The sequence below is a fragment of the Mesoplodon bidens genome, assembly GCF_964165515.1.
Source record: "Mesoplodon bidens genome assembly, chromosome: 1".
Lineage (NCBI taxonomy): Eukaryota > Metazoa > Chordata > Mammalia > Artiodactyla > Ziphiidae > Mesoplodon > Mesoplodon bidens.
The window spans coordinates 147,195,600-147,215,846 of record NC_138176.1 but is presented as its reverse complement, the minus strand read 5'-3'; the positions used below and the strand labels follow the sequence as shown (position 1 = coordinate 147,215,846).

Here is a 20,247-nt window from a genome sequence, read left to right as displayed (position 1 = left end):
GATTTAAAAATGAACAGTGATAAATAGATATAATTACATACTGCATTAAGACTTTTAATTAATATTTTTACATACATTTTCTGTGTTTTTTCTCCCAGATATTGAAATACTTCATGAGACATTTATTAACCTTGAGTCAGAGGATCATAGGTTACAGAAAGTTAAAGTGATTCTGCTGCTACCTCGTTGTTCAGGACTGGGTGTTAGCAATCCAGTAGAATTTATTTTAACTGAGCATGAAGGTACTTGCTTTAATTTTTAATTTCTAAATTATTGAAATTTTAATGTTTTTAAAATGAAATTATTTAAAATCATTAAGATGACATATCAGATACATCTGATTAATGAATCACTACCATATATAAAGCACTTATTATGGATAAAGTATTTTACATTCATTACCTCATTTAATCTTTATTATACCAGTTCTGTGAGATACGGGCAAGGGGAATATTCAAAATGTTCAATAATTAGAGTGATGTAGGCAATCAGAACAGATGCCAGTATGCTATTCTGGCATATACCAGAGCTCAGAATATAGGCATTAACATTTATCAGCATTTTATAGATAAAAAAACTGAGACTCAGAAAGATTCATTCATTTTTATAAAGTCACATAACTAGTTGGTAAGAGAGCTAGGATTCAGATTTAGATCTGCCTGACTAGAGTCTGTGCTTCAAGATGATCCCAATTAAATCATGATCAGACTATTTCAAACTCAAGACTTCTTTAACCCCCAGTATGTATGTTTTATGATACGAATATCTCAGATTAAATATTCTGAGAATATTTTATTTGCTTCTTTAATAAATTAAGAGATTATTTAACATTAACATTTATTGAGCACTTATGTATAAGGCACTGAACTAAATACTTTGCTTGGATTATTTTATCAAATCCTCACAAGAACTCAATGAATTGGTTACTCATTATTTCTCTTTTATAAATATGGAATCTGAGGCTCAAGAGAGGTTGAAGCCTCTCAGAGTCTTTTGACTGGTAAGTGTCAGAGCCTGGATTCAAACACTACTGCTTTGACTCTGGCCCTTTGAATCATGCTCTTAATCACAGCATGCTCTGAAATTGCTTCTTACTCTAATTCCTTGTTTATAGTGAAAGGCATAGGTACGGTTAACTAGAATATTAAACAGTGAAGACATTCCACCAACATTCAGTATATGTTGAGTAACTGTTTTCTATTTCTAGCAAGGACAGAATCTAAAATGAAGAAAAAGTAATTGAGGGAAAGAAACTAATATATATGGAGCGCAACTATGCCCCAGTCAATATCTAGGAAGTGTTCATGCATTATAACTTAATATTCACAATAACTTTGTGAGGATAGTGTTATTTAATTATCTCTCTTTTATAAAGGGGAAAAAACCCCCCAAGATTCAGACAAATTTAGCAAGTTGCCTGAGGTCATGTAGCTAGATTCAAAGCTGGGATTCAAATTCAGATTAGTTAGCACATTCCACTATATTACACTATAGAAAGAATTCCACTATACCAGTGGTCCCCAACCTCTTTGGCACCAGCGACTGGTTCCGTAGAAGACAGTTTTTCCATGGACCGGTGGTTGGGGTGGGGGGATGGTTTTGGGATGATTCAAGCACACTACATTTTTGTGCGCTTTTTTTTTTAATTAAAAAAATTTATTTATTTATTTTTGGCTGTGTTGGGTCTTCGTTGCTGCGCACGGGCTTTCTCTAGTTGTGGCGAGCAGGGGCTACTCTTCGTTGTGGTGTGCGGGCTTCTCATTGCGGTGGCTTCTCTTGTTGCAGAGCATGGGTTCAAGGCATGCAGGCTTCAGTAGTTGTGGCACACGGACTCAGTAGTTTTGACTCATGGGCTCTAGAGTGCAGGTTCAGTAGTTGTGATGCACGGGCTTAGTTGCTCTGCTTAGTTGCTTAGTTGCTCTTAGTTGCTTAGATCTTCCCGGACCAGGGCTCGAACCCGTGTCCCCTGCATTGCCAGGCTGATTCTTAACCACTCTGCCACCAGGGAAGTCCAGCAGGCGGATTCTTAACCACTGCGCCACTAGGGAAGTCCTTATTGTACACTTTATTTCTATTATTGTTACATTGTAATATATAATGAAATAATTATACAACTCATCATAATGCAGAATCAGTGGGAGCCCTGAGCTTGTTTTCCTGCAACTAGATGGTCCCATCGGGGGATGATGGGAGACAGTGACAACCAAAGTGTGTTGCTTATGTCCAGTCTACTCCATAAGATGCAGCTTAATTGTCACTTGCCACTCACTGATAGGGATTTTTTTTTTAACATCTTTATTGGAGTATAATTGCTTTACAACGGTGTGTTAGTTTCTGCTTTATAACAAAGTGAATCAGTTATACATATACATATGTTCCCATATCTCTTCCCTCTTGCGTCTCCCTCCCCCCCACCCTCCCTGTCCCACCCCTCTAGGTGATCACAAAGCACTGAGCTGATCTCCCTGTGCTATGCGGCTGCTTCCCACTAGCTGTTTTATGTTTGGTAGTGTATATATGTCCATGCCACTCTATCACTTAGTCACAGCTTACCCTTCCCCCTCCCCATATCCTCAAGTCCATTCTCTAGTAGGTCTATGTCTTTATTCCCGTCTTGCCTCTAGGTTCTTCGTGACCTTTTTTTTTTTCCTTAGATTCCATATATATGTGTTAGCATACGGTATTTGTTTTTCTCTTTCTGACTTAATTTACTCTGTATGACAGACTCTAGGTCCATCCACCTCACTACAAATAACTCAATTTCATTTCTTTTTATGGCTGAGTAATATTCCATTGTATATATGTGCCACATCTTCTTTATCCATTCATCTGTTGATGGACACTTAGGTTGCTTCCATGTCCTGGCTATTGTAAATAGAGCTGCAATGAACATTTTGGTACATGACTCTTTTTTTTTTATTTTTTTAAATTAGTTTCTGCTTTATATCAAAGTGAATCAGTCATACATATACATCTGTTCCCACATCCCTTCCCTCATGCATCTCCCTCCCTCCCACCCTCCCCATCCCACCCCTCCAGGTGGTCACAAAGCACCGAGCTGATCTCCCTGTGCTCTGTGGCTGCTTCCCACTATCTATCTACCTTACGTTTGGAAGTGTATATATGTCCATGCCTCTCTTTCGCTTTGTCACAGCTTACCCTTCCCCCTCCCCATATCCTCAAGTCCATTCTCTAGTAGGTCTATGTCTTTATTCCCGTCTTGCCTCTAGGTTCTTCGTGACCTTTTTTTTTTCCTTAGATTCCATATATATGTGTTAGCATACGGTATTTGTCTTTCTCTTTCTGACTTACTTCACTCTGTATGACAGACTCTAGGTCCATCCACCTCACTATAAATAACTCAATTTCGTTTCTTTTTATGGCTGAGTAATATTCCATTGTATATATGTGCCACATCTTCTTTATCCATTCATCCGTTGATGGACACTTAGGCTGCTTCCATGTCCTGGCTATTGTAAATAGAGCTGCAATGAACATTTTGGTACATGACTCTTTTTGAATTATGGTTTTCTCAGGGTATATATGCCCCGTAGTGGGATTGCTGGGTCATATGGTAGTTCTATTTGTAGTTTTTTAAGGAACCTCCATAGTGTTCTCCATAGTGGCTGTATCAATTTACATTCCCACCAACAGTGCAAGAGGGTTCCCTTTTCTCCACACCCTCTCCAGCATTTATTGTTTGTAGATTTTTTGATGATGGCCATTCTGACTGGTGTGAGATGATATCTCATTGTAGTTTTGATTTGCATTTCTCTAATGATTAATGATGTTGAGCATTCTTTCATGTGTTTGTTGGCAATCTGTATAACTGATAGGGATTTGATGAGTCTGCAAGCAATTGATTTATTATGGTCTCTGTGCAGTCAAACCTCTCTGCTAATGATAATCTGTATTTGCAGCCGCTCCCCAGCGCTAGCATCACTGCCTCAGCTCCACCTCAGATCATCAGGCATTAGATTCTCATAAGGAGCACGCAACCTAGATCCCTCGCATGTGCAGTTCACAGTAGGGTTCACATTCCGATGAGAATCTAATGCTGCCCCTGATCTGACAGGAGGTGGAGCTCAGGCGGTAATGTGAGTGATGGGGAGAGGCTGTAAATACAGATGAAGCTTCACTCTCTCGCCCACTGCTCACCTCCTGCTGTGTGTGGCCCAGTTCCTAACAGGCCATGGACCACTACTGGTCCGTGGCTGGGGGCCGGGGACCCCTGCACTATACCACACAATTTTTAACTGGGCTTATACTGAACTATGTGGAATTCTGTCTTGCTACAGAAAATTTCTTTCCAAGACTAACCAACTCAGATGGGAGTATGGTAGACTGAGAAAATTCCCACACTAACTATGGGAAATGATCAAAGAAGAATTAGATTTTGAAAGAAGAGGGGACGAAATAGCTGCACCTACAATAAGCATTCCAGTTAAGAGAACTAGAGCTTAGAACTACTGTGAGACTCTGGCCTTATCCTGGGTCATCTTGAAGTGGGAATGCAGAACAAAATAAACCATAGGTAAAAATCATTTAGAGGCTGGGGTGTGGGTGAAGCACAAAGGTAACTACAAATGACAAAAAGAGGGAAAGTAAAAAGTTTCCTAGATATTGGTAATACTTTGAAATCCTTGAAGAGGTGGCCGGATAAGCCAAGAAGTGGTCTTTGGAAAACCTGGAAAAAAGGAGGGTTTTGAAGGAAACTGTACTTTGATGAGGTAATAGCCAGAGCAAATAAGGAACTGCTGACCTAGTGGTTATGGTAGAAATATTAGTCATAAATTTAGTGGGGATGAATCCAAAAGACTTAGATTCGTGAGAAATCATGAATTAGTTTGAAAAACAATTTAACATTGGAAAACATTACAACCAATTTTAGAATGTTTATCATAAAAATTATCATGTTTGAGGAATGTATGAAGTCGATCTCTGCTAACAACTTGGAATTATTTTAAAATGGGGTGAAAAGGTAAGCTGATATGGTTTTAGAGTATAATAATGGATAAATAGTCCTTTAAAAAGTGATGAAAGAGGGCTTCCCGGGTGGTGCAGTGGTTGAGAGCCCGCCTGCCGATGCGGGGGACACGGGTTCGTGCCCCGGTCCGGGAAGATCCCACATGCCGTGGAGCGGCTGGGCCCGTGAGCCATGGCCGCTGGGCCTGCGCGTCCGGAGCCTGTGCTCCACAACGGGAGAGGCCACAACAGCGCGAGGCCCACATACCGCAAAAAAAAAGAAAAAAAAAAAAAAAAAGTGATGAAAGAGAAAAATGTAAAGTGTAAAACTAAATTGGGAAGAAATGGAGTTTAATTAAGCTTTAGTGATATTACTGGAGTGGGGAATAGCCAAATATATGGTATAAATAATTGGTTTTCATACTGCAGGGAGTTACTGAGAGGCAGAATAAAACAGGGGTTAGAAGGTTGGTCAGATTGCCAAGCTAGAACCTGGCTCTCAACTAGTAGCTATGTGATCTTAGACAAGTTGTTTAATGTATGCTTGAACAGTTTTTTCAATGTTAAAAGGATAATAATGCTTCAAGGGGTTGTTGAATAAGATAATCTATATAGAGTAGTATTCAATATATCTTAGTTAATATTATCAAGAAATATGTTAAAAATAGTTTCAGGGGCTTCCCTGGTGGCGCAGTGGTTGAGAGTCCACCTGCCGATACAGGGGACCCAGGTTCGTGCCCCGGTCCAGGAAGATCCCACATGCTGCAGAGCGGCTAGGCCCGTGAGCCATGGCTGCTGAGCCTGCGCGTCCGGAACCTGTGCTCCGCAACGGGAGAGGCCAGAACAGTGAGAGGCCCGCGTACCGCAAAAAAAAAAAAAAAAAAAAAAATAGTTTCAGAAATTTAAAGAATTACTCTAAGAATTTCTTTCTCTTTCTTTCTTTCTTTCTTTCTATTAATTTTATTTATTTATTTTTGGCTGCATTGGGTCTTCGTTGCTGCACACGGGCCCTCTAATTTTTTCTTCCTAAATTTCTTTCAGTAAGTTAATGTTTTTAACTGTATCCTTTTGTGTTCTTTCTTACTCAGATCTGACTATAGCCCATCAGTTTCTACCTTGGAAAATAAATCTTTTTTCCCTCTGTTAGTACCCAGACTGACTGTATTCTGTTTTTTATACCTAAATGACTTATTTTGGCTGGTTGGATGACTATATCATAAGAACTTGCAGAAAAAAGGAAAAATAATATTAAAACTAAGCAAAATTACCTTTATCAATTCAGTTTTTAAGTCAGTATTTTTATAATACTGCCTATTTATTTATTTTAAAAATTTTATTTATTTTTATTAATTTATTTTTGGCTGGGTCTTCTTTGCTGTGTGCGGGCTTTCTCCAGTTGCAACGAGCGGGGGCTGTTCTTCATTGCAGTGCACGGGCTTCTCATTGCAGTGGCATCTCTTGTTGCAGAGCATGGGCTCTAGGCATGTAGGCTTCAGTAGTTGTGGCATGCAGGCTTTAGTAGTTGTGGCTCGCGGGCTCCAGAGCACAGGCTCAGTAGTTGTGGTGCATGGGCTTAGTTGCTCCGTGGCATGTGGGATCTTCCCAGACCAGGGCTTGAACCCGTGTCCCTTGCATTGGCAGGTGGATTCTTAACCACTGTGCCACCAGGGAAGTCCCCTGCCTATTTATTTTTAATAAATATTTTCCATGAAAACTGTCATTAATAGGGAAAATGATTAAAATATTAAATAATGTGATAATAGCAATATATGAAAAACATCTAATAGTGATATATTTAAAAGCATTTATTTCCTTTTAGATACAGGTTTACTTAAAGATTTCTCTCAAGGAGGCCCATCAGAAGATAAACTTCATGTTCTTGCTCAACAACAATATGAACAGCTAACACATGCAATGAAATGTAAGTTTGTTATCAGTGTAATCTGAAAATATGTTGTAAATCTTAGAAACATTAATACTTCATTTATCTATTATATTCAGGCAATGATGTGTGAACCATAAGTGAATTTTTCAGAACACTCAGTTCCTTCTAATAACAAAATATTTATTTTTAGCAATTTAATTCTCAAAAGTATATGCCTTACTATCATTTTAAACATAGGTTAGCAACAATAATTTACAGTTTTCTTTAATGCTGAAGTAAAATAATTACATACATCCATTGTTGTATAGTTTCATCTTCTTTATTTCTTTTCTTTGGCTTCTTACTCGATGTAATTTTTCTGTTGTCATTGTGCCTGCCCCTAACTCTTCTATAATCCCAATTTTAATCAAACTCTTACTTCTCTTAGTACTAAAAAGAGAACAGAGAGATGCAATTACAGATAAAGCCTAGATCTCTTTAAGTCTGAGTAACAAGGCTCTTTAAGTATTTATATTATTGCTTCAATCACTGCATTTAGATTTTGAGTACCATTTAGATTTTGAGTACCAATGCCCTTCTACACATAGATATGGAAATCTAGAAGTCTCTGAGAAATTATATAAACTTTAATTAATTCAGTGCATGTTTATCAAATGCCTACTCTGGGTCAGATATTAAGCTGGTTGTTAGGGATATGAGTGTGGATAAATCCTGACCTCCAAAGGCTCAAAGGTAAGTATAGGGTATAGATGATTTAATATATAAAGATATAACATATGTAAAGTAGAAATAAGGCAAAATAGAAAACACAGAGGAGTTCTGCCCCTTTAATTGATGTTATTAAAAATATTAATTTGAATATGATAGTATGTATATGATCTATGAAATGAGTTGATTGGAAGATGAGGAAGATGATAAATAATGCATTTTTAAACTTCTTTCTCTGATTACTCTATTTAAAGTTACAGGATAATCTTTTGAAACTAACTGTCCTCCGTATCTGCTTTGATTTGCTCTATAGCATTTGTCACTTCCTAATGCTGTATATATGTGTGTGTGTGTGTGTGTGTGTGTATTTTTTTTTTTACTTGGGCTGTGCCACTGCTTGGCGTGCAGGATCTTAGTTCCCCAACCAGGGATCGAACCTGGGCCTCTGGCAGTGAGACCACTGAATCCTAACCACTGGACCACCAGGGAATTCCCTAATTTTCTTATTTATTTATGTCTTATGTCAATGAAACATAGAAAATAAGCTCCCTGGGGCAGGGATTTTTGTGTGTGTATATTGAATGGTGAGAACACTGCCTAGCACGTAGTAGGTGCTCAGTAAGTGTGAATAAGTGAGCAAGTTGCAGGTAGTAAGATTACCTCATTTTACAGTTGAAGAATTGGAGAGTTAAGTAATTTTCCCAGGTTCATACTCAGTAAGTTACAGAATTGGGATTCACGTCTAAGTCTGTCTGTTTCTAGAGTCCTTTTAACTAGTTACGTGATATGGCTTGTGGAAGAACAGCTGGGAGTGTCAAGCTTATGGTAATCTGCAGTATTTATTTGTTTGTGTTTGTAATTAGGTTGGTCACATTGATTAGATTTCCATACAATCCAGTTAGATTTACTTTATTTATTGGCCACAGACTACATTACTAATACATGCTTTAAAGGGGAACCATGCAAGCATCTATAGAAATAATTCCCATCAAAACCATGTGGTATTAGTACAGACAGACGTTTGAAAACATAACAGATTTGTTTAGGATTGTTAATGGGGTCATTATATTAATTCCATCTTCTTTAAATGTAGTTACTAGAGCTCAAGCAGTTGTTTACTGCACATGTTCAGTTTATCCAGAAGAAAATGAAGCTGTTGTGAAGAAAGCACTGGAATTTCAAGACCATGGGACTAAAGTACAATCTTACAGGTAAGAAAGGAAGAATCCTTCTAAACACTTCAACCAGATGTTTTTGAAAGTGAAAAATTTTGATTTTCTGAGTTAGAAGTAGAAGACGTTTCAGTTCCTTTTTATTAGACTTTAATATGACCAAATAGCCTAACTTCTTAACAACTTTAAAGTAGATTCTGTAAAGCCTTTACAATGGCGTGGCATGTGCATTCTCTTGTACACTAAAAGATTCTTGTTTTTGTTGTTATTGTTAAATAAGGCTAAAGGCATTTGGGCTTTGACTTGATTGATTTCTGGATAAATTGAGTATAAACTTTATACCCTGAGTTTTAGATACATCTGTGCTTCAGTAGAAGAAAAGTAAGAGTATAAAATAACCTTAGAAAATAGAGAGAAAATTGGATGTTTATTATCTGAAAACATGTGTTTCTTAGACCCATTTAGCCTTTGGCACCCACAGGGACTAAGATAAGAATAGCTTGAAAAACCATAGTAGCTTCTGGGTAAAATGCTATAATAAACTAGGGGCAGAGAAGAAAAACAGTAATACTCCATCCAAACTCTGGACGTCAAGATAAGGAGTGTATTTAAGATTACTATATGATACCAATTAGTTCTTCAAGACTGTGACAATTAATAAGGTATTTAAAAATGTCTCCTATTTTTTACTTATTTCTCCTGTTCTGAACTTTTCCTGTAATTCTTATAGTAGCATCTTAATATGTATATGGTTTGCTCTCTCCTTTTAATTTGATATTTTTCCTTTGCCAGTTCACAGGTGGACATGTTTGTTAACCACATCCGTATTTCCCTTCTTACTTTGCTTCCTTATTTAGTAATTCTTGTTGGTAGCTAACAGCCAACCTTTTTTTCTGCCATCTTCTCAACACAGCATTAACTAAATCTCCCATCTAGTGGCAAAGAGAATTATTGCAGGTATATGACCAAAATCGTTAGTGTGGATGACTCTTGATTTGTCTGTCAGGGATAAGGTTCTAAGAATGTAATATGGCAAAAATAGAGGAACATCTCCACACCCTCTCTAGCATTTATTATGTGTAGACTTTTTGATGACAGCCATTCTGACCAGTGTGAGGTGATGCTTCATTGTGGTTTTGACTTGCATTTCTGTAATAATTAGCGACATTGATCATCTTTTCATGTGCCTACTGGCCATCTGTATGTCTTCTTTGGAGAAATGTCTATTAAAGTCTTCTGCCAGTTTTTCGATTGGGTTGTTTGTTTTTTTGTTGTTAAGTTGTATGAGCTGTTTGTATATTTTGGAAATTAAGTCCTTGTTGGTTGCATTGTTTGCAAATATTTTCTCCCATTCCTTAGGTTGTCTTTTCATTTTTTTAATGGTTTCCCTTGCTGTGCAAAAGCTTGTAAGTTTGATTAGGTCCCATTTGTTTATTTTTGTTTTTATTTCTATTGCCTTGGGAGACTGATCTAAGAAAATACTGCTACAATTTCTGTCAGAGAATGTTTTGCCTATATTCTCTTCTAGGAGTTTTATGGTGTCAAATCTTATATTTAGGTCTTTAAACCATTTTGAGTTTATTTTTGTGTATGGTGTGAGAGAGTGTTGTAATTTCATTGATTTACAGGTAGCTGTCCAGCTTTCCCAATACCTCATCAACAAGTCTTCAAGACAGACTGTCTTTTCTCCATTGTATATTCTTGCCTGTTTTGTCAAAGATTAATTGATCATAGGTTTGTGGGTTTATTTCTGGGCTGTCTGTTCTGTTCCACTGAACTATATGTCTGTTTTTGTGCCAACAGCACACTGTTTTGATTACTGTAACTTTGTAGTATAGTGTGAAGTCTGGAGGGTTATGCCTCCTGCTTTGTTCTTTTCCCTCAGGATTGCTTTGATAATTCTGGGCCTTTTGTGGTTCCATATACATTTTAGGATTATTTGTTTTAGTTCTGTGAAAAATGTCATGGGTGTTTTGATAAGGATTGCATTAAATCTGTAGATTGCTTTGAGTAGTATGGCCATTTTAAAAATATTAATTCTTCCAATCCAAGTGCATGGGATATCTTTCCATTTCTTTGAATCATCTTCAGTTCCTTTATCAAAGTTTTATAGTCTTCAGCATATAGGTGTTTACTGCCTTGATTGAATTTATTCCTAGGTATTTTTTTGATGCAGTTTTAAACAGGATTTTTTTTTTTACTTTCTGAAATTGCATTGTTAGTGTAAAGAAATGCAACAAATTTCTGTTTATTAATCTTGTATCCTACTACCTTGCTGAATTTATTTATTCTTATAGTTTTTGTGTGGAGACTTTAGGGTTCTCTATATAGAGTATCATGTCATCTCCAAATAGTGACAGTTTTACCTCTTCCCTTCCAATTTGGATACCTTTCATTTCTTTTTCTTATCTGATTGTTGGGGCTAGGACTTCCAATACTATGTTGAGTAGAAGTGGTGAAACTGGGCATCCTTGTCTTGTTCCTGAATTTAGTGGGAAGGCATTCAGCTTTTCACTGTTGAGTATTATGTTGGCTGTGGGTTTGTCATAAATGGCTTTTATTATGTTGAAATATGTTCCCCCTATACCCACTTCTGTGACAGTTTTTATCAAGAATGGGTGTTGAGGGGCTTCCCTGGTGGTGCAGTGGTTGAGAGTCCGCCTGCCGATGCAGGGGACACGGGTTCGTGCCCCGGTCCGGGAAGATCCCACATGCTGCTGAGTGGCTAGGCCCGTGAGCTATGGCCGCTGAGCCTGTGCGTCCGGAGCCTGTGCTCCACAACGGGAGAGGCCACAACAGTGAGAGGCCCGCGTACCGCAAAAAAAAAAAAAAAAAAGAATGGATGTTGAATTTTGTCAAATGCTTTTTCTGTCTATTGAGATGATCATGCGGTTTTTGTCTTTCCTTTTGTTAACGTGGTGTATCACATTGATTGATTGCGTATCTTGAGCTGTCCTTGCTACCCTGGAATGATTATAGCTTGATCATGGTGTATTATCCTTTTTACGTATTGTTGGATTTTGTTTGCTAATATCTTGTTTTGAAGATTTTTGCATCTATATTCATCAAAGATTTTGGCCTGTGGTTTTCATTTTTTGTAGTGTTTTTGTCTGGTTTTGGTATCAGGGTGATGGTGGCTTCAGAATGAATTTGGGAGTGTTCCCTCTTCAATTTTTTGGAATAGTTTGAGAAGGGTAGGTATAAGTTCTTTGAAAATACTAACAGATGCAAAGGGAGAAACTGACAATAATACAGTAACAGTAGACCTTAACACCCCATTGACATCAATGGACAGATCATCCAGACAAAAAATCAGTAAGGCAACAGAGGTTCTAAATGACACAATAGATCAGTAGGGCTTAATTGATATCTACAGAACACTACTTCCAAAAAAGCCAGAATACAGATTCTTTTCAAGGGCACATGGAATGTTCTCTAGGATAGACCACATACTAGGTCATAAAAAAAAACCTCAACAAATTTAAAAGGATATAAATTATTTGAAACATCTTATCTGACCACAACAGTATGAAACCAGAAATCAACCACAGAAAGCAAAACAGGAAAAGAATGAACACATGGAGACTAAACAACGTGCTACTAAGAAACCAATGGGTCAACAATGAAATCAAAGAAGAAATCAGGAAATGCCTCAAGACAAATGAAAATGAAAACACAGCCTTACAAAATCTATGGGATGCCCACCCACTGGTGGTTGAAGCTGGGTCCTGGGGTTAGTGCTGGACTACTGACATCAAGAGCCAGGTCCTGGAGTCTGGTTGCAGGGCCCAGACATCCCAGAGCTGACATAACATGGCTGGGGGTGAGGCAGGGAAGGGGAGCAGATCCTGACACAGTTGGGTACAGAGTCTGGGGTGTCCTGAAGCTTGTGTTGGCCTGTTAGTGGGCAGGGCCAGGGCCCGGGCCCAGCTGGTCCCAGGGCAGGGTCTGGCCTGGTCTGGACAGGATAGGTTTGCAGGCTGTGGGATTGTGGTTTTCTTGCATCTGGTGTCTGCCCACGTTGGGTCAGCCTGGTCCAGAGGCTAGAGCAGGCAAGGCCCAGAGGATTCTGGGGCTGGTGCTTGCTCACTGGTGGGTGGAAATGGGCCCTGGGCCCTCTATTGGGCAGGGCCGTGTCCAGAGGCAGATGTGGAGGTCTTTAGGCAGTCTGTCTGCTGATGGGTGGTGCTGTATCCTACCCAATTAGTTGCTTGGCCTGATTTGTCCCAGCACTGGCACCTAAAGGCTGTTGGGTTGGGTGGGGCCAGGTCTTGGTGCTAATGAGCTAGAGGGAGGATTCCACAATGGTGTTTGCCAGTATCAGCATCCCTGTGGTAGAAGGAACTCCCAAGAATGGCTGCCACCAGTGTCTGTGCACCCAGGGTGAGTGCAGCCGCCCCTCACCTCTCTGAGAGACTCTCCAAGACCAGCAGGTAGGTCTGGCCCAGGCTCCTATCAAATTACTGCTTTTTCCCTGGGTTCCAGAACATGTGAGATTTTGTGTGTGCCATTTAAGAGTGAAGCCTCTATTTCTCCCAGTCCTGTGGGACTCCCAAAATTAAGTCCCACTGGCCTTCAAGGCCAAATGCCCTGGTGCCAGACCCCCAGGCTGGGGAGCCTGACGTGACACTCATAACTGTCACTCTTGTGGGAGAACCTCTGCAATATAATTATTCTCCAATTTGTGGGTCACCCACCTGGGGTTATGGGACTTAGCTATATTTCAAGTCTGCCCCTCCTACCTGTCTTGTGGCTCTTTCTTTATGTCTTTAGTTGTAGAAGATCTTTTCTGGTAGGTACCAGACTTTTTCATCAATGGTAGTTCTGCAAATAGTTGTGATTTTGGTGTGCTCGTGAGAGAAAGTGAGCTCAGAGTCTTCCTACTCTGCCATCTTGGCCAATCTTGGTCACTGTGGTTTTGATTTGAATTTTCCTGGGAACTAATGATGTTGAGCTTCTTTTCATGTGCTTATTAACCATTTATATATCTTCTTTGGACAATGTCTTCAGGTTCTTTGCCCATTTAAAAACTCTATTATGGGACTTCCCTGGTGGCGCACTGGTTAAGAATCCGCCTGCCAAGGCAGGGGACACGAGTTCGAGCCCTGGTCCAGGAAGATCCCACATGCTGCAGAGCAACTAAGCCCGTGTGCCACAACTACTGAGCCTATGCTCTAGAGCCTGCGAGCCACAACTACTAGCCCACATGCCACAGATGCTGAAGCCCTCGTGCCTAGAGCCCATGCTCCGTATCAAGAGAAGCCACTGCAACAAGAAGCCTGCACACTGCAACGAAGAGTAGCCCCTGCTTGCTGCAACTAGAGAAAGCCCATGCGCAGCAACGAAGACCCAACGCAGCCAAAAATAAATAAATAAAATAAATAAATTTATTAAAAAAAATTGTGTTACAGTTGGCCTTCCATGTCTGAGGGGTCCACATCTGAGGATTCAACCAACTGCAGATTGAAAATATTTGGAAAAAAATTCCAGCAATTTCCAAAAAGCAAAACTTGAATTTGCTGCAACTATTTACATAGCATTTACATTGTATTAGGTATTATGAGTAATCTAGAGATAATTTAAAGTATACAGGAGCATGTGCTTAGGTTATATGCAGATACTACCCATTTTATATAAGGTATTTGAGCATCTGTGGATCTTGGTATCCAAGGGGTGTCCTGGAACCAATCCCCCTCATACCAAGGGATGACTGTATTTGTCTTTTTTATTGTTGAATTGTAAGACTCCCTTATATGTTCTGTATATCATACCCTTATCACATATATAACTTGCAATTATTATCTCCCATTCGTGGGCTGTCTTTTTACTTTCTTGATAATGTCCTTTGATGCATAAAAGTTTATAATGTTGAAGAAGTCCAATTTATTTGTTTTTTATTTTATTGCTTGTGCTTTAGGTATCATACCTAAGAAACTGTTGTTTAATGCAAGGTCATGAAGAATTATGCCTATGTTTTCTTCCAACTATTTTGTAATCTTAGCTCTTACATTTATGTCTGTTATCCATTTTGATTAATTTTTGTATATGTTATGAGGTAGGGGTCCAACTTCATTCCTTTGCATGTGGATATCCAGTTATCCCAGCACGGTTTGTTGAAGAGACTATTCTTGCTACAGTGAATGGTCTTGGCACCCCTGTTGAAAATCTGTTGATCATAGATGAATGGGCTTATTTCTGGCCTCTCAATTCTGTTTCATTGATCTGTATGTCTATACTTATGCCAGGATCATAATAAGAGATTTTTAAAATCACTAATGGATGCCTAGATTTTTTTTGCGTTACGCGGGCCTCTCACTGTTGTGGCCTCTCCCGTTGCGGAGCACAGGCTCTGGACACGCAGGCTCAGCAGCCATGGCTCACAGGCCCAGCCGCTCTGCGGCATGTGGGATCTTCCGGACCAGGGCGTGAACCCGCGTCCTCTGCATTGGCAGGCAGACTCTCTACCACTGCGCCGCCAGGGAAGCCCTGGATGCCTAGTTTTATCAAAAGCCTTTGCAGCGTTTAATGATATGATCAAATGTTTTTCTCATCTGACATTTTAACATGGTGGTGAATTAATGCTAAATATTTTCTAATAGTGGACAGTCTTTGAGCTTGAGGGCTAGGTACTGATAGCTTGTATTCTGTGTTTTGATTTTCTGTTACTAGTAAAGGTGGAGTATAGGGAAGATAAGCAGTGCATGAGTGGGATTGGATTGCTCTTCTAGCCTTGATGCTCATTAAGATAATCAGTAATCACATACACCTGGCTTCTGATGGGTACTTTGCCCACTTAGTCTCTATTGTTTCAGGATCTTTATTCTCATTGCTCTCAGTGAGCCCAGTTCTATAATGGCCTCTCCTACTGTCAGCCCTGGCCTAGGGAGGGGAGCCACCAGTGAACTTATGAGTGCTGCTCGTGCCCTCCCAGCCGCACACTCCTTGTTGCTCTGATAAAATATGTATCTCCTGGGCCCTCCTCTCAACATAGTCCTCTGGAGAGTTCTTGAGCCCTAATAGTACATCCACTGAAGCAAGCTCACTCCTCTGAGGCTTTTAATCCTATCTTCCACTGTCTGCCATAACAGTCTGGCATTTCTGCTCACTAAATGTAAGCCATTGTGTATTAGTTTTCTATTTATGCTTAAGAAATTACCACAAACGTAGCAGTTGAAGACAGTACCTGTTAATTAACTCAGAGTTCTGTAGGTCAGTTGTCTGGATGGCATGGATGGATTCTCTGCTCAGGATGTCAGCCTGATGAATTCTTTGCTGGAGACTCTGGGGGAAAATTTCCTTCCATCCTCACTCTTGTGGTTGTGGGACTGAGGTCCTTGTTTCTTTGCTGGCTATCAATCCAAGATGGCTCTCTGCTTCTAGAGACCACATTCATTCCTTGCCACTTTGCCATTCCTCCATCTTCAAGCCAACAATAGTGCATTATACTCTGCTCGTGATTTGAATCTCTGATTTCTTCTTTTTCTAACCTGTAGACCTGGATGGCTCCTGTGATTAGGTCAGGTCCACTGAGATAATACCCATAGCTTAAGGTTAACTAATTTGAGACCTTAATTACATCTGCAAAATTCCTTTTTCCATGTGTATTATTTGCCTGAGCTGCCACAATAAATTATCCTAAACTTGTTGACTTGTAACAACAGAAATTTATTCTCTCACAGTTCTGGAGACCAGAAGTCCAAAATCAAGTAGCTGGCAGCGGTGATTCCCTCTAGGGCCTCTGAGAGGGAATCTATTCTGTGACTCTCTTCCAGCTTCTGGTGTTTGTTAACAGTCCTTGGTGTTCCTTGCCTTGTAGCTTCATCACTCCAATCTCTGCCTCCGTCGTCATGTGGACTTCTTCCCCTGTGTGTCTCTGTATATACTCTCTTCTTGTAGGGACACCAATATTGGACCTAGGGTTTATCCTACTCCAGTATTAGCTCCTTTGCTAAGACCCTATTTCCAAATAAGGTCACATTCTGGAGTTTTGGGTGGACATGAATTTGGTGGGGAGGACACTATTGAACCCACAATAGTCCACTCTCTGGTCCCCTAAAATTGATGTCTATTTCATACACAAAATACATTTATCTCACTCCCACATTCTCAAGTCTTCATCCATTCCAAGATCAATTCTAAATCCAAAATCTCATTTAAGTATCACCAGCTCAAAAACTCCCAAATGTCATCATCTAAGTCAGGTATGAGCTGGACTCTGGGTATTAACTTATTTTATTATTCAAAGAAATAGACTGTAAGTTGGGGTTTGAAGATCGTTTTGTTATGCAGGGCCAATTTCTGTATGGTAACTTTACCAGTATTGATTATGGATTATTATTACTATTAGAAAAGATAGCATGTATGTAGCTAAAATATATCATGGTCAATTAAATAAATATTTGTTGAATACCTACTATATACCAGGCACTCTTCTAGGTGCTAGATATATCTAACTGACAAAAATCCCAACCTTACATTGGTAAGAAATAATTATTTTCAGTGAGTATTCTTTATTTGATATGTAAATGAATTATTTTTTTTTGATGCTTTCTATTTGTGTAGAGAACATAGGCGAATAGGCTTCAGAAATTCAGTTTGTTGGTTACAAGGTTGGTAAGAGGAGTGACTAGCTGTGTAGAACCTACACAGCTATTATATTTCAGCTTAGTTAGGTACAAACATTTTATTAAGCACCACTATTGGCCAGACTCTTTGGCATGTCATTTGAGGTCATGTGTGTCTGCCCACATCCTACGTGACCTCTACATCCTCTTACTCACTCTCTGCCTCAGCCACATGGAAATACTTGCTGTTCCCTGAACATACATCTTCATGACACTTGTGCTTTTGTTCATGTTCTTCTTTCTGTCTAGAATCCTGTCTTTGCTTTATTGGAAACCTACTTATTCTTCAAGACATAGCACCAATGCTCCTTCCTCTGTGAAGTCTTCATATTTGCTATCTCCCATGGCCACAATTAATTGTACCTTATTCTGTACTCCTACATAATTTTGTCTCTACTTGGCTCAGCATTCGTATGTGGTCTTCTTTATATTATTGTATACCAATTAGTTTCTCCAACTAAATTGTAAACTATTTAAGAGAGCTAATATTTTATTTATGTGCTTTTCACATAGTAGGCAAATGAGTGAATAAATATAAATTTGAAATGGTCTTAAACTTCAGAATATAACATACAAAATTATTAATAAGAGTTCCTGATATTTTAACTTTTGTGGAAAATTATTTATTCCTTTGATTAAATGTTTTATTTATAAAACATGGGACTATAACAATTATTGTTTGTGAATGAACCATTTACTATTGAATGAAAAATTAAATATTAAATATTAAAACTAAAATTTTAGTTTAAACATATTAGTGATTAGAGATTTTTGTATTTCTGACACAAAGTCTTTTCTTTGGTATGTACTTTCTTGAACACCACGTAAGTCATCTATTAATCTCAAAAGTGATTGAGAAGAATAATGTAGTGATAGGCCATATTTTTATATTGTAATTGTGCAAAAAGTAACCAAAAGAAGGAAGTCGTACTTTTTGTATTCTGACATGTGGAGGTAAAGGATTTTTTTGGATTACACATTTGTGATTACTATACATATTTACCTGTTTTGATAATGGAAGCCTTTTTATTAACATATTAGTGACTTGGGGAAGAGTTTTTAATATGTTGAAAAGTTGTTCTTGGCATAGTTGTTTAAAGATGGGAAACTTGGGAAGTATAATAAACTATGAGCTAACGTGAAATACTAGAGCTTTTATTTTATAGTAGTATTGTACTGCTTTGACATTCTATTCTTTTTTTTTTATTGACGTATGGTTGACTTCACAATGTTGTGTTAATTTCTGCTGTACAGCAAACTGATTCAGTTATACATATATATACATTCTTTTAAAAAAATATTCCTTTCTATTATGGTTTATCACAGGATATTGAATATAGTTCCCTGTGCTATATAGTAGGACCTTGTTGTTTATGTATTCTATATATAATAGCTTACATCTGCTAACCCCAGCTTCCCACTCCATCCCTCCCCCACCCCCCTTCCCTCTTGGCAACCACAGTCTGTTCTCTATGTCTATGAGTTTGTTTCTGTTTCATAAATAGGTTCAATTGTGTCATATTTTAGATTCCACATATAAGTGATATCATATGGTATTTGTCTTTCTCTTTCTGACTTCACTTAGCATGATAATCTCTAGCTGCAAATGGCATTATTTTGTTCTTTTTTTTTTTGGCTGCGTTGGGTCTTCGTTGCTGTGTGCAGGCTTTCTCTAGTTGTGGTGAGTGGGGGCTACTCTTCATTGCGGTGCGTGGGCTTCTCATTGCAGTGGCTTCTCTTGTTGTGGAGCATGGGCTCTAGGCACGCGGGCTTCCGTAGTTGTGGCAAATGGGCTCAGTAGTTGTGGCTTGCGGGCTCTAGAGCACAGGCTCAGTAGTTGTGGCACACGGGCTTAGTTGCTCCATGGCATGTGGGACCTTCCCAGATCAGGGCTCGGATCTGTATCCCCTGCATAGGCAGGCGGATTCTTAACCACTGCACCACCAGGGACGTCCTATTTCATTCTTTTTTATGGCTGAGTAGTATTCCATTGCATATATATGTACCACATCTTCTTTATCCATTCATCTGTCAGTGGACATTTATGTTGTTTCCATGACTTGGCTATTGTGAATAGTGCTGCTCTGAACATAGGGTGCGTGTATCTTTTTGAATTATAGTTTGGTCTGGATATATGCCCAGGATTGGGATTGCTGGATCATATGGTAATTCTGTTTTTTGGGGGTTTTTTGACTGCGCCACATGGCTTGTGGGATCTTAGTTTCCCGACAAGGGATCGAACCCAGGCCCTCAGCAGTGAAAGTGTGGAGTCCCAACCACTGGACTGCCAGGGAATCCCTTCTATTTTTACTTTTTTAAGGAACCTCCATACTGTTTTCCACAGTGGCTGCACCAACTTACATTCTCACTAACAGTGTAGGAGGGTTCTCTTTTCTCCACACTCTCTCCAACATTTGTTATTTGTAGATTTTTTTAATGATGGCTGTTCTGACCGGTGTGAGGTGGTACCTCAAGTAGTTGTGATTTGCATTTCTCTAATAATTAGAGATGTTGAGCATCTTTCCTGTGCATACTGGCCATCTGTATGTCTTCTTTGGAGAAATGTCTATTAAGATCTTCTGCCAATTTTTTGATTGGGTTGTTTGTTGTTTTGTTGTTGAGTTGTATGAGCTGTTTGTATATTTTGGAAATTAAGTCCTTGTTGGCTGCATTGTTTGCAAATATTTTCTCCCATTCCTTAGGTTGTCTTTTCATTTTCTTAACGGCTTCCCTTGCTGTGCAAAAGCTTGTAAGTTTGATTAGGTCCCATTTGTTTATTTTTGTTTTTATTTCTATTGCCTTGGGAGTCTGACCTAAGAAAACATTGGTACAATTTCTGTCAGAGAATGTTTTGCCTATGTTCTCTTCTAGGAGTCTTATGGTGTCATGTCTT

General features: G+C 39.0%; 2 protein-coding genes across 3 annotated transcripts in view; one reads left to right on the top strand and one right to left on the bottom strand.

The window, feature by feature from the left end:
• Window positions 1–20,247, bottom strand: part of APBB2 (amyloid beta precursor protein binding family B member 2) — a 476,036-nt gene that overhangs the window by 60,226 nt on the left and 395,563 nt on the right. The window lies entirely within an intron of this gene.
• Window positions 1–20,247, top strand: part of NSUN7 (NOP2/Sun RNA methyltransferase family member 7) — a gene marked incomplete at its 3' end in the record, with an annotated part of 62,460 nt that overhangs the window by 35,449 nt on the left and 6,764 nt on the right. For both annotated transcript variants that reach the window (XM_081232593.1, XM_081232594.1), the window contains exons 7-9: window positions 99–242; window positions 6,785–6,886; window positions 8,652–8,769. In XM_081232593.1, coding sequence (XP_081088719.1) covers window positions 99–242; window positions 6,785–6,886; window positions 8,652–8,769 — 364 coding nt within the window. The remainder of the gene's footprint in view (window positions 1–98; window positions 243–6,784; window positions 6,887–8,651; window positions 8,770–20,247) is intronic.